General features: G+C 27.5%; 3 protein-coding genes across 4 annotated transcripts; 2 read left to right on the forward strand and 1 right to left on the reverse strand.

Moving 5' to 3' along the window:
- Positions 1–362: 362 nt before the first annotated feature.
- On the forward strand, positions 363–3,531 carry LOC113372734 (lipase 1-like). Its single transcript, XM_026613080.1, has 7 exons — positions 363–443; positions 1,869–2,046; positions 2,124–2,241; positions 2,296–2,542; positions 2,861–2,945; positions 3,035–3,177; positions 3,376–3,531. Exons 1-7 carry the CDS (start codon positions 363–365, stop codon positions 3,529–3,531), a joined length of 1,008 nt encoding a protein of 335 aa, XP_026468865.1.
- Positions 3,532–8,232: 4,701 nt separating this feature from the next.
- LOC113372972 (synaptogyrin-like) lies at positions 8,233–10,099 on the reverse strand. Of its 2 annotated transcripts, none has more exons than XM_026613303.1 (5): positions 9,824–10,099; positions 9,196–9,433; positions 8,987–9,126; positions 8,728–8,926; positions 8,233–8,567 (listed from the first exon to the last, which is right to left on the reverse strand). In XM_026613303.1, the coding sequence occupies exons 1-5, from the start codon at positions 9,923–9,925 to the stop codon at positions 8,545–8,547; spliced, it is 702 nt and encodes a 233-aa protein (XP_026469088.1). In that variant the 5' UTR covers positions 9,926–10,099; the 3' UTR covers positions 8,233–8,544. The 2 variants fall into 2 exon arrangements, with proteins under 2 accessions (XP_026469088.1, XP_026469087.1); XM_026613302.1 differs by having other exon boundaries at positions 8,233–8,576.
- Positions 10,100–10,967: 868 nt separating this feature from the next.
- LOC113372736 (aspartate aminotransferase, mitochondrial-like) lies at positions 10,968–14,323 on the forward strand. The gene is made up of 9 exons (XM_026613083.1): positions 10,968–10,981; positions 11,337–11,493; positions 11,831–12,021; positions 12,585–12,741; positions 13,051–13,189; positions 13,249–13,350; positions 13,545–13,719; positions 13,988–14,138; positions 14,201–14,323. Exons 1-9 carry the CDS (start codon positions 10,968–10,970, stop codon positions 14,321–14,323), a joined length of 1,209 nt encoding a protein of 402 aa, XP_026468868.1.
- Positions 14,324–14,381: the final 58 nt, after the last annotated feature.

Genomic DNA, 14,381 nt, shown 5'->3' on the forward strand with positions numbered 1-14,381 from the left:
ATTAATCGATATACTTGTAGAAACTAAAATAGTTCTAACTCGTAAGAAAATTCAAATTATTTATTAAGGAAGTTAGTTTAGTTTACATATTCGATATTTGTTAACCAATATACTTAAAGAAACTAAAATAGTTCTAACTCGTAAGAAATTTCTAACATAAAAAAAAATCTATGTAAATGTATAAAATTGCAACATATAAACAAAACACAAATATGAATTTAAGAATATTAAATCCCCATAAAACTATTATGTTAATAACAAAATTAAAATATTAATTAAACGCAAAACGAGTTATATATTGTGTTTAACAATTACTACATTTATGTATATGTATATATATATAAAATAGTTTGTAATTAAAAATGTACTTAATTCAAATAGTTCTGCAAGTACTTTTAATAGAATGTTGTGTTCGATTATCCTTAACAGAACCCGATGGTGTGGTAAGTCTTTTTTAAACCAGTATGTTCATTGTTTTTTAATTTTTTTATCATAATCAAAGTGTCAATATAATATACTCTAATACACCAAATTAAAACTGGTGTATTTTTACGATTGCAATGTTTCAGAATAATAATAAACCCCATGGTAATATTTTAGTTGTAGATTTCCTTTGAATTAAATAATGAAAGTCTTACAATAATAATAGACATAAAACTAAAATTAAAACTGATGTTTTTTCACGATTGCAATGTCTCAAAATAATAATAAAGCCCATGATAATATTTAAATTGATGATTTCTTACGAATTAAATAATAAAAGTCTTACAATAATAATAAACATCAAGCTAAAATTAAAACTGATGTATTTTCACGATTGCAATGTCTCAAAATAATAATAAAATCCTTGCTAACATTTTAGTTGTAGATCTCTTACAAATTAAAAAACAGTCTTATAATAATAAAAAGTCCAATTGTAAGTTTAAAATCCTCAAAGAAAAAGTCAGAAATTCAAAATCCTCAAAATAATGAAAAAACACAAGCTAATATTAAAATAAATGAATTTTCATAAAAACAAAGTCTCAACATAAAAAATTAGACTCCGCTCTAATATTAAAATTGAGATGAAAATAATGATATTAAAATTTTCAGAAAATTAAACCTCATAGGATATATTGTAACTAAACGTTAATTTAATAGTATTAAGATATATAATTATTATTTTTGAAGTAGTTGGATATATTATTACTGGCCATTATGTTATAAATGTTATAAAACATCAAAAAATCCTCTCTTAATTATTGATTAAATTATATTATATCAAGCAAACTCGATAAAATCCTATGGACTTATCACTAATAAGGTAAAAATACTTATAAATTTGTTAAAAAGGATAAAGAAACAAATATAAAGTATATTGTAAAAAAATTGATATTAAAATTTTAAGGAAATTAAAGTCTTAGAACAAAAATAAACCTCAACAACAGTAAAATAAACCCCATAACCAATATTGTTGTTTTTTTTAAAAATAAATAAAAATATATTTTTCTAAACTTATTAAATTAAACTGTTGATTTAAGCAAAGACATCAACAGTTTACTTGTATCACAAATATTGGTTTGATTATTAATTAATTTAATTATTTATCAAGCGAATACTCAAACCAATGATTTTATTTGCAAATTCAAAGCATTATAATAATAATAGATTGCAAATGTTAATACTTAATAATATATCGATAAAATTAAAGCTTTAGAGTAAACTTTATATACAATTTTTATAACTTTATAGTCTGTTCTTAAAAAATTAAATAATTATTTAAATATATATATATATATATATATATATATATATATATTCTAAAGTAAATAAATTTAAGCTCTTACCTAAATATAAAATGTAGATCTTGCATCTGTTTTATATTTCAGTTAAAGCTGATATCAGAAAACAGTTACCCATCACAACTGTACAAAGTGACGACTGGAGACGGATATATCCTGTCCCTGCACAGAATACCAAATCCTGCAGGACACCCGGTGCTGCTATTTCCTGGCCTGATGTCGACAGCTGCTGACTTTGTAGTTAACGATCCAGAAAAATCACTAGGCAAGATAAAACATTATTTTAATATAAAAATATATACTGAAACTTATATTTATATAATTATATTATTATGATTGTAGGTTTTATTTTGTACAATCTGGGTTACGATGTCTGGCTTGGCAACTCACGAGGTACAACATTCTCCAGGACTCACCGGTATCTGGACCCGGATGTTGACAAAGAGTTCTGGGACTTCAGGTACACCAAATTGTAGTAAAAATCAATACTATATTAATTGGTCTGTTATCCCAGTTGGCATGAAATCGGTGTCCAAGATCTGTCTGCGTCCATCGATGCCATCCTGGGGATTACAGGATACAATTCGTTGCAGTATATTGGACATTCTCAGGGATGCACCGCCTTGATGGTGCTTTTGGCTGAAAGACCGGAATATAATGCAAAGATTGTTTCGGGACATCTGATGGCACCAGCTGTGTACATGGGGAATACCAGGAGTCCTGTTTTTAGACTTTTTGCTACTTTTAATCCCATCATACAGGTCAGAAATAAAATAATTAGAGATATTTACCAGATCCAAAATTTGCTGATCATTTTTGTAATGTATTTATCATTCCATTTCTCTTAGGTTTTTTCTAAGGTACTACAAGTATATGAATTTTTTCCAAAAACCTCAAACGATTCAACACTTTGGAGAAGATCTTGTATGAATATAGAAAACGACATCTCTCGAATCATTTGTGTTGGTTTTCTGTTTCTCCTGGGGGGCGCAAACGAGCCCCAATTTAACTATGTAGGTAAAAAAACAAAGAATAAGCTATATAAAATATTATTATTTAAATATTTGATTTGTTTTCAGGATAATATTAAAAATATCCTGCAGAATTATCCTGGAGGAACGTCTGCAAAACAATTGGATCACTTTTCGCAACTTGTTTATTCTAGTAAGTAATAAAAGATATATTTTAAGAAAATAAATCATTCAAATTAATATAAAAAAACAAATTTGATAATATTATTATTTCTTTTCTAGAGAATTTTGCAAAGTTTGATTACGGAGTTTTAAAAAATTGGCAAAAATATGGATCCAAAAGACCTCCGGAATATTCATGGAGCAATATATATTGCAAGATGTATATATATTATGGAACTAATGATATTTTGGTTGTACCAGAGGTATAAAATAAATATAAAGATGTTTATAGACAAATTTTTTAACCATTGTGAAACAAATCCTCTCAAGAATAGTTTCCTTTTTCTTGTAAGTTATTGAGATTCTGTGTTTCCTTCAGCAAAGTTTCTTGAAATGACCCAAAGATCTAAACAATAATTTCTTCAGCTTCACACTCTAAAATATAGATATTTTTTTTACAGGATGTCGAAACATTAGCAATAAAACTAGCAAAAAATTTAATACAAGTCCACAACATACCCAATCAACAATTCAGCCACTTGGACTTCCTATGGGCCAAAGACGTAGACATTTTAGTATACAGAAAACTAACACAAAATTTGCTCCAAGATTTCTAAAAACAACTTCTTATAAAACATTTCTAATTGAATATGTTTTAAAATATTCCTGCAATGTAAATATTATTTAAAGAATAAAGAATAAGTTGAATGTAAAACACTAGTGGTTTGTTTTAGTGTTTTTTGTTTAACATATACATACACATTTATTAATAACTTAAAATATTTGTCTTTTGTCAGTCGCTAACACATTCAAACGCAAAAGCATCATAATTAGAAACAATGGTGAAATTATTAGTCTAAGAAAATTTATTATGTATATATATATATATATATATATATATATATATATATAAGTTAAGTAAATAATTTTAAGAATTTGCACATAAACTTGCAAAAGTATTACCAATATATATATATATATATATTCATATATATATATATATATATATATATATATATATATACATGCCTTCAAATAGAACTTCCAGAAAAATATTTAAACAGATGCGCTATTGATATTTTTTTCTAGGAAATAATTTTTGTCAGTATAGGCCATTAAGCTAACTATAACATTGCAAAAGGTTTTTGGGGTTAAATAATTAAATTTCATTATTAAATTTTTAACAATAAAACTGTAAGTAACACATATTAAAATAATACTACACATGATAACTGTTTAAGGTGACTATACATTCCCAATATAGATTTTGCAAACTATTGAAAAGGCTATTAATTTGAAATATATTTCAATTCAAATAGATTACTTGCTGAAGTTAATTCTATAGACAATTGTGCAAAGAAAAACAATCACAAAGTTCAAAAAACTTTAAAAAGTATTCATTCTTTCTCTATATTTAAATTAACAACGATTTATATCAATTTCCTTGTTCCGGATTTGAATTTAAGACAGTAACCTCAAAACTCTGTATACATACCAGTACATATGCAAAATAGTTTTCACAATATTTTTGGTTTTATATATAGATATAACATGCATTTTTATATTATAACGAGAGACGATGCTTTAATAAATAATACTTTCAATATTTAAGTAATAAACTTTTGTTATTAATACGCAATTAACAAAATTATAAATATTTAAGCACATTCGTTAAAGTTAACAAACGAATTTGACGTTTAAGTACAGTCAGCGCAAAATCAAGCACGGCCAACATAAAACAAACAAAAAAATCGAAAATGTAAAGAAAAATGTCGTATAAAATAAAATAATACTACTTTTTGTTGAAATTAACGATTTCAAAATATTCTAAACATAAAATTTTTAGCTAATTATTATAATTATAAATGTATTTTTAGTTAAAAAAAAATTATGAACAAACTTCACGTTTATGTTTGCACAAACTTCACGTTTATATTTGCACAAACTTCACTGCTAACACAAAATTCAAATATAATCGTCTTCTTCACCTCAACATTTTCTTTTACATTTTTACATTTAACACGAAAACACCGAATATTTTTCCAAAATGAGCTTCGTATAAACAACAAGGCGGCCTCAAGTCGAATATAAGAAAGCCCATTTAATTTGAACACACACACGCACACACAAATTCAACGACATTAATTACTTTAACATCAATGTAAACCTTGAAACTTATCAATCGAATTTTGAAATTGGTAATTTCTTTCAAATCAGACAAATATATATGAATAAATAATTATATCATACATATATATTTGTGGCAAATGTTGGTTTTGTTTATTAATAGCAATCGACTCACTAAAATAGGAAATTTGCAAATGGTGATGTTTATATGGTTTTGAGCAAATTCTGTTTTAATGATTTTAAGTTAGTCGATTAGTGAGTAGTTTGCTAATAATTTAATAAACAAAACCCTGATATATGCATATATATATAAATATCAAACACTAAATAAATATATATACACACATATACATAAAACCTTAAAACCTACACTTATAAGTATCCTTAACACTACAATTAAATCTAAAGTATTATATTACTATATTATTTTTACAAGTTTATGAAAATTGTCTTTGAAACGGTTGAAAGAAGACAATTTTCATCATGATGCTTGGATTTGAAAAAGATTACCACAAAATTCATGTTACTTTTTAATATATTTATATATTTGTAAAATGACTGTTGTTCTAGATTATTTTTGGACTGTACGACTCTGAACGACCATATTTTTAGACATCGATTAGACATAGAATTACATTAAGTCTTGTTCAATTGCATTAAAGGTCTTCGTGACCTCTTGAATTGATTTATTAACTGCTATCTAATGCAATTGAACTTTGAGCTTCAATTTAATTAAGTAGACTTGCATAAAACCTATTTTGCATATGCACAATTATATATACAACTTTTAATATCATAATATTATAGTGTATCAGAATAAAAATGATTTTTCTATGCGAGTAAATATAAATATAAATAAGATCAAATAGTAACTTTAACAAACATTACTTTTAACATATAGCCTGGAGTTTCTATTTGAATGCTTGTATATATATATATATATATATATATATATATATATATATATATATATATATATATATATATATATATATAGACATAGCACTACCCGTTTAAGACAATCACTCATTAAGATTTCTCATATTTCATTTAATACATATTGCAGTTTAATATGTCAAACACAAACCCGAGATTCTGCAGAATTTTCCTTTTTCCTTAGCAACTAATAAAAATTAGCTGATGGTAAACAAAGTAGTTTTATCTTCCTGTAACCCATATTTTGAATCCCTAATAAGGCTTCAATAGGACATCCTGCATTTATATTAAAGAATGTAAAATACCAGGGCTGTGAGAGATTTTATGTATCGAAGCCAAGTGAATATTGCTCAAGATCAATTAGGTTCATTTATTTAAGACCCAGTACTAGTCCGATGTGTATTTAGACCATCTCTTGATAATAGTTATTCACATTCGCATATGTATTTACTTGTATTTAGTCTAAGATCTCTAGAAGTCCTAACATGGCAAATATATCTGATCTGAAAGTACTTTATCATGTTGTCTTGGAAAAGAAAAGGCATATTTTCAGATAAATTTGCAAAATTAAAACTCCCTAAAGATATTACTATTAAAACAACAACTGAATTTATCAATTGTTTCCTTCATTAATGATAGGAAAGGTAGAAGTAGGGTGAAAATTTTATAATTGCTAAAGCGTCAAAATCTTTCTTAGGTGATATATTTTGGCAAAAAAGGTGAGAAATCGTCTTAATCGGGTTTTGCTGTATATATATATATATATATATATATATATATATATATATATAAAAATACATTAAAATTATATAAATACTGTTTGCGCATCAGAAAGAAAAATATTATAAATATTATTGCCAATTTTTATCTATACAAATTAAGATGCATATTTTCATATATGTACGTACACACATATATATTATAAATATACATTTACATGTATATATATTATATATATATATATATATATATATATATATATATATTATAATATTATATATATAGCAGCCGAATTGTGGAATTAAAATCAAAATCTAGACATTTTTTTCCAATCAAACTTATTTCTACAAATTATTTTTATTACAACATATATATTATTATGTATAATTTTGCAAGTAATTTATTAATGTTTCAAAATAAGTAAAAATATTAAATTGTCTAGAGTACTTTTTTCAAATTATTATTCAAAGTTGAAACAAATGTTTAATAAAGAAATAAATAAATGTAACTAAATAATTGTCAATATCATAATTTAAACAACAAATTGACTGCATATATATACAATAATTGTATATATGTAATATACACGATGATTATAAAATATTCTTATATTATTAAAACAACGATCATTGCTTATATATACATATAATATATATACAAAGGAATTTATATTATTTATATATATTATTAATTCCAATGTACACATATTACAGATTCTTACATTATAAAAAATAATAAATATTTAAAATCAACTAATAACAAATAACTTAGTTTTTGAACATTTTATAAGTATTTCAAATTGCATTAATAAGTAAATAACATATAATTTTATATTACAAACTACATTTTGCGTTTAGCTACCAATTATTACACGATATATTATGGTTTTAGGGGTTTTGGGGTTTTAGAGTTATCTTTATCTTAGTCGAAAAGTTATCTAAACAACAAAGATAGGTCCTCTCACACTCACTAAATTTACAATTACTAGATATATTATTTAACGAGCAAGCATTTATGTATTGAAAAGGACACAAGAAATAAAATATAATAAAAAATACAAGAAATCTAATATATTAAATCTCTATTTTTATATATATATATATATATATATATATATATATATATAATATGTCAAATAATGGTAAGTTTACTATAACTATTTTTTACCAGTTATATAATAAACAAAGTGCATTAATTTTAACTTATTTAGTTAAATTTCAAACAAATCTTTTAATCTTTGGTTTACAAATAAAAATGTGTCCCTCAAATACACATTTACCTACTCGATAATATATTTAACAATACAAAGAAAGTTTTCTTTTAACATCTTAAGTTTCTAATGCAACATCAAAATATCTAATTATTATCATTAATGTATTTTTTTGCAAAATATAAATTGTACTAATTTTAAAAACAACGTGTAAACTTTTAAAACAAAATTTGTAATTGTTAATAAAGCTTTTCGTACAACTACTTCATAAAACAAAAATTTTAAATTAAATTTTTGGAGATTCAAAAGTCTTCACAAGGGTGATTTAATAATGGAATGGTCTCGAATTGGACAAAAAAGTAATAAAAACAACTACAATTTGATTCTTGTCTGTCCCATTTTGCAAAAAGACACAAATTTTTAACTATACAAATGTGATAAATAAATAAATAAATTTATTTATTTATATAAATAAAGTTGTTCTACAGAGTGACTAGCGTGTTGGCTTGCATCGAGCAACATATTGATTATTAGTAATTGATCGAAATGAAAAATAGTTTAACAATATGAGTTTCAGTGTTCCCAAAATAATATCAGTTTTTTTTACAGAGATTTGTTTTGTCTCCAAATACGAAACTTAATAGGTTGGCTGTTGGAAGTCTGTGGGACCTAAAAAGTAGTAGTTATACGACTAGTAAAATAATTGTAATTGAATTATGAAAGGCAGTTGATATACTAACAAATATATATATATATATATATATATATATATTATATTCTCAACTGCCTTTCGAAAACGCTGTCTATTACTAAAACCCACCTCTGTTCGGTTGCTGACCGAAGGGCTGCTCCCTGTAGTCTCCCATACCTCCGCCCATCGTGGTATCCTGAGGAAAGCCTCCTACAGAGTAGCCCCCAGCATTGGCACCCCCAATCTGGGGTTCAGCTTCGTATGAGGGCGCAAAAGCTGAATCGGCTCCTGTGCGGAACCGGCGAAACGCAAAAAAGGCGCAACCAGCCTAGAGAAAAAAATAAAATAGAAAAATTTATATAAAATGCATTTAGTTTTATAAACTCACCCAGGTGAAGATTGAAAAGAATGAAAAAGCGATAGCTGCCTGCACATTATTAACACCAAAGCCATTCTCTGGGGCCTCTGATTTTCCCCAAGCGTTGGCCAAGTAACAAAATCCTACAAAGTACAGGAATGACCAAAAACCTACAACAAAAATCCATATATAAATATGAGAATTGTAAATATATTTTTTTTTATCCATTTATCTTTTACCTGAGAATCCCAAGTCTCCAAGAACATAATGCTTACGTGTCTTGACACTGGACATCTGCTCAAACAGATACTCTCCGACCAGGAAGCCCATGGAAGCAAGGAATGCAATGACGGCTATTCCAGTTCCATAGTTGCATGCATTCGAGTCATTATTGTACAAGCAGACGTCCTCCTTTGTTGTATTATCAATTTTCCATCCCTGAGATGATATGCAACCGAATACTATGATACTGAATAACTGAAAAATGTAAAAGAATAAATAAATAATCTCTGAATAAATTTATCATTATTTAAATATTTCTCATTTATAATCAAGATAGTCCTGAAGTTTATTGCAAAAGAATCAATATCTGATGCATTTAATTAATTGCAAGAAGTTCTTGAAACACAAAAATCAATAACACAAACAGGAGTATAAGAAAACTAAGATTCAACAAGTAATGAAAACGATAGTAATTAGCTAATTAATATATAATTTATCTTGAGAAGAAGGTGAAAGTCAAAAATCGATTTTCGAAGCGCCATGTTAAAAGCAACACCCGCCCCCATAAAATCATATAACTAGTAAAAAACCCCAACACACAACTAAATTCATCCAATTATTACCAAATTAAATCTATCTACTTACCCAACAGACTGCTCTTAATATCACTGGGGGCCTCTGAACAAAAGCTATAGGGTCGAATGTACCCCCAGCTTTACCGCCCCCGTAGGCTCCGCCAGCGTCCATTTTATCACCACCACAAAATTAAACAACAAAAATATTAATTATAAATAATACATGTCTTTAATAGTTTCAAAGGAGGTATATATTTTAGGATATTATGTCCTGGTCAAGGATAAAAATAGAAATCGATAGTAAAGGTAAAGTGACACTTGTGACAGCCAACTGTGGCGCACTAAAACTGGTAAAGGAATCACAATTTTAAAAAATCGTAAATGGTGATAGAATCTAGTTTTTATAAAAATTGATTTAATATGAATAAATAAAATTTGTAAAAAATTATGTCGATGTTGAAACAAATGTTAAAATTAATTATTTGCAATCAATACCAATTGCCCAAATGTCAGAAGCAACTGTCAAGTGTCAGATGCTTATGACAAGAAAGAATAAAAATTAAATAAAGAATACAATACAATATACAAGAAATTAAAAATTATAAAACAAGTACTAAAGGAATAAATTATATATTATTAGATGGCTTTAATTTATTTTGATAATAAATTAATAATAAGACAGTTGCGCAAAAAGTCAAATCCAGGATATTTGGCATGTGGCAATACTTTTTTCCACCAATCAGATTGAAGTAAAGAATAAACGGAAAAGAAGGCATAAGGGATTAAATAAATATTTTTTTATATAATTAATTTAACTCGAACAATATAACTTAACACGATTTCTATTTATAAATAACAATAAAGTATGTAGTTTGTGCAAAATATGAAAGAAAAGGATAAAAACTTGATTATTATCAAGGTAGGAGAAAATTTGTTATAAGATCTTTCGGCCGCCATTTAAAAATGAAAAATAAATCTTCAATATTTTAAATATCTATTATCAAAAATGTCATTATCATCAACCCCGAAACAAAACACTAAATCACTTAACGTCATGCAAAATTAATCACAAAAAAATAGATTTCACACTTTTTCCAAATTTCAACAGTTTTTTTTCAAATTTCTAAATTTCTGTTATAAAAATGCTTGTTTTACACACAATAAAATACCATGTAAGACCGAATTATTTTTGCGATGTCGTCGGAGGCAGAAATATGTCGTCGAAAGAGTAAGAAATCAATATATAATTAGTATAAAAGATATTTATTCATGACCCTCAGAATATATATTGCATGGTTTATGAAAAACTAATAAAGTTTTCAGTAATTTCATGAAAAATCATTTTCATTATCTATAAATCTTGAACAAAATTGTGTAAAAAAATGGTTTGGCAATACTTAAAATTTGTAAATTAACACTCGAGTTTTTTTTCGTGCCTAGCATTAAAATCACCAAAAAATTTTGCACAATTTATTACGAAGAAACATTTTGGCCGAACTTTACCAATATAAATTTATTTATTTATTAATTAATTACCAACCAATATAAAGCCTTATTTATTAATTTTATATTTCTATTTCCAGGACATGGTGGTCAGGTGTAAAGATGGGTCCTCCTGACCCTATTTTCAGCATTAACGACGCCTTCAAAAAGGACAAAAACAAGAAGAAAGTTAATTTGGGCCTTGGGGCCTATCGAGACGAGAAGGGAAAACCGTTTGTTCTGCCCAGCGTTCTAAAAGTAAGATAAGGGATACACCTTGGAAAAAATTAAATATTTTTTTATGTAAAATTAAGGTAATATAAAATCTCAATAGGAAAAATGATACAAATACAAATTTGCTGAAAGAAATAGAATAAAAATCTTAGGGGCGGCCACTTGGTTTTAATGAAAATATTTGAAAATCTTCTCAACAATCTCCCAAATTTTTATGGAAATTGGATGTATAGCTTTTGAATGCATAGAACTTAGACAAACAGCCAAACAGACACACTTACATATTTTTTATATTGTATATACTTAGATGAGTAGATATACTTAATGAGTATTATAATTAATTTAAATTTTACTATTTTAGTGTGTGAAATGCATAGCATCAAGAAAAATGGACAAGGAGTACTTGCCGATAGTCGGACACACCGGATTCCGCAAAGCTGCCGCCAAATTGGCTTTTGGGGACGCCTGTCCCTTCAAAGAGGGGCGCTACGTCTCCATCCAGGGCATTGGAGGAACAGGATGTCTCTCTTTGGGAGCCCTGTTTTTGAAAAAGTGAAAAATCCTAAAATAATTAATAAAACTCTTAAGATAATTGTACAATTTTGCCTTCTGAGAAAAAATCTCCATCATCAGGTGCAATTTTAGAGTATAGGGAGTTGCTGTAGGTCATCATAATATAAAGAAAAATTGTAGATAATTTAATATTGTAAAAGTTTTCCTAACACAACATTTAATGTTGTCGAACAATTAAAAAAGATATTAAAGATTTATTAAAACTACATTTGTGCCAAAAGCGCGCTGTAGGTCGGTTTCTAATGCAATTTTAGAGTACATCGAGTTGCTGTAGGGCATAATAATATTAGGACAAATTGTAGATAATTTAATATTATAAAAGTTTTCCTAACACATGATTTGATGTTGTCTAACAATTTGTAAAGATATTGAAGATTTATTGGACAAATTACATTTGTGCCGAAAGCCGGCCGTATATCTTTACCCAATATGATTTTAGGCATACCAAAATAAATTTACCTTAGAAACATATTCGATATTAATTGGTATTATTTTTAATGAGTAAATGAATAACATTCGAGTGAATGTATATTTATTTTCAGGCACTTTCCCTGTGAAAAAGTGGTCTGGCTGCCGAAACCAACTTGGGCCAACCATCCTAAGATTTTTGCCCTGCAAGGACTTAAGGTCAAGGAGTATGATTATTATGACCATGCCAGTCATAAAGTGAATTTTGCTTGTTTGTGTGAAGCTTTACACGTGAGTAATAGAAAAACTAGGTGTAAGCGGCATTTGGCCTTAAGATAAAAACTTAATCAATGTCAAATTTATATATGAATTCATGGGTAATTTATAAATGTTGCTGTAGGAGAACATATGGCAAATAATTACATAATACAAAATCTTAGTTTATCCTGGATCTAATAACGATTTTAATAATACATCATCTACAGTATAGATATTAGACAATATTGCAAAAAGTTGAAAAAAAAAACTTTCCTATTTCAATTATTGCTATTTCCTAATGCTGGAGCAGGAGCTTAATATTTCTATTATTTTTAGAAAATTCCTGAAAAAAACATAATTTTGCTCCACGCCTGCGCCCACAACCCGACAGGAGCAGATCCTGATCGAGAACAATGGAGAGAAATTGCAGAAATTGTGAAGAAACGAAAAATATTCCCATTTTTCGATATGGCCTATCAAGGTAACACAATTTTCAGTCCAAACAATTTTATAATATATTTATATTTTACTGTTTTACAGGTTTTGCGACTGGAAATATAAAAAATGACGCATTTCCAGTCCGCCACTTCCTGGACGAAGAAATTCAGGTCATGGTGGCTGCCAGTTTTTCTAAAAACATGGGTAATGTATTTGTAAACAAATACCAAACTATGATCAAGAAATATCCTAGCTAATTCATAATTCTAGAAATATATCCTTTTTGTAACTTTTCTAACATTTAAGATCTGGTCCTTTTTATCCCACCGCTCTTTTATTTTTTCTCCAAGAGGTTTTACAGAATAATAGTTAACAAGAATAATTTTCTCTTTCCAAAGGATTGTACGGTGAGAGAATCGGTGCATTATTGATGACCACTTGTTCAAAAGTGGAGGCTGTTAAAATCGAATCACAAATGAGACTTCTCATAAGACCCTGGTACTCCAATCCACCCATCGGAGGAGCCAGAATTGTGAATGAGATTTTGACCAGCGAGGACTTTTATCCAATGTGGTAAGTAGATGGAAAGGAGTCTCATGGTTAAATTGACAATAAAATATCCTTTACTTAATTATATCATCTGAAAATGCTGTAGTTTATTTAAAAATGTTTTTCTGGACAATCTACAACATACTCACACAATTTTCCCTTTTCTCCTTTCTATTGTATCTGTTGAGAAGTTATCACTTCAAAAAATTACTGGTTTTTTAAGAATCTTTACTACTTTTTGAGCCTTTTGTATTATTATTCAACCCTGCATATTCATCGACTTTTTCACCAGGTTAAAAGATGTAAAGGCGATGTCAACACGAATCGCAAACATGAGGGAAAAATTAGTCTGCGAGCTAAAAAGTGCAGGTTCCAAAAGAGACTGGTCATTCCTTGGCTGTCAAGTCGGTATGTTCTCCTTGTTGGGGATCAACGAGAAACAGGTACATAACACTTTATACAAAAACTCCATACTGTTTTATTTATATATTTTATGTTTCATCAGGCTGTTGAATTAATGAAGAAGCACCATGTCTATTTAATGAAAACGGGCAGAATTTCATTTGCAGGCATCAATTGTAAGACTGTTAAACCCGTGGCAAAAGCCATACACGCAGTAACTAAGTAAAATTATTTATATAAAAAAGACCCTAAATTGTAACACAAACCTTGTTAAAAAACATTCT

This window comes from Ctenocephalides felis, unplaced genomic scaffold, assembly GCF_003426905.1.
Source record: "Ctenocephalides felis isolate EL2017-DRISC unplaced genomic scaffold, ASM342690v1 CF-g0.4_SCAFFOLD_01604, whole genome shotgun sequence".
Classification (NCBI taxonomy): Eukaryota; Metazoa; Arthropoda; class Insecta; order Siphonaptera; family Pulicidae; genus Ctenocephalides; species Ctenocephalides felis.

Bases quoted from the DNA above. Each gene is read 5' to 3' on its own strand.
- LOC113372734 (XM_026613080.1), top strand. From the start codon at position 363: ATGTACTTAATTCAAATAGTTCTGCAAGTACTTTTAATAGAATGTTGT. The intron at 2,242-2,295 runs GTACACCAAATT...CTGTTATCCCAG, and splicing joins AAAGAGTTCTGGGACTTCAG to TTGGCATGAAATCGGTGTCC. The intron at 3,178-3,375 runs GTATAAAATAAA...TTTTTTTTACAG, and splicing joins ATATTTTGGTTGTACCAGAG to GATGTCGAAACATTAGCAAT.
- LOC113372972 (XM_026613302.1), bottom strand. From the start codon at position 9,925: ATGGACGCTGGCGGAGCCTACGGGGGCGGTAAAGCTGGGGGTACATTC. The intron at 9,434-9,823 runs GTAAGTAGATAG...TACATTTTTCAG, and splicing joins TATTAAGAGCAGTCTGTTGG to TTATTCAGTATCATAGTATT. The intron at 8,927-8,986 runs GTGAGTTTATAA...TTTTTTCTCTAG, and splicing joins TCTTTTCAATCTTCACCTGG to GCTGGTTGCGCCTTTTTTGC.
- LOC113372736 (XM_026613083.1), top strand. The intron at 13,351-13,544 runs GTAATGTATTTG...CTCTTTCCAAAG, and splicing joins CAGTTTTTCTAAAAACATGG to GATTGTACGGTGAGAGAATC. The intron at 14,139-14,200 runs GTACATAACACT...ATGTTTCATCAG, and splicing joins TGGGGATCAACGAGAAACAG to GCTGTTGAATTAATGAAGAA.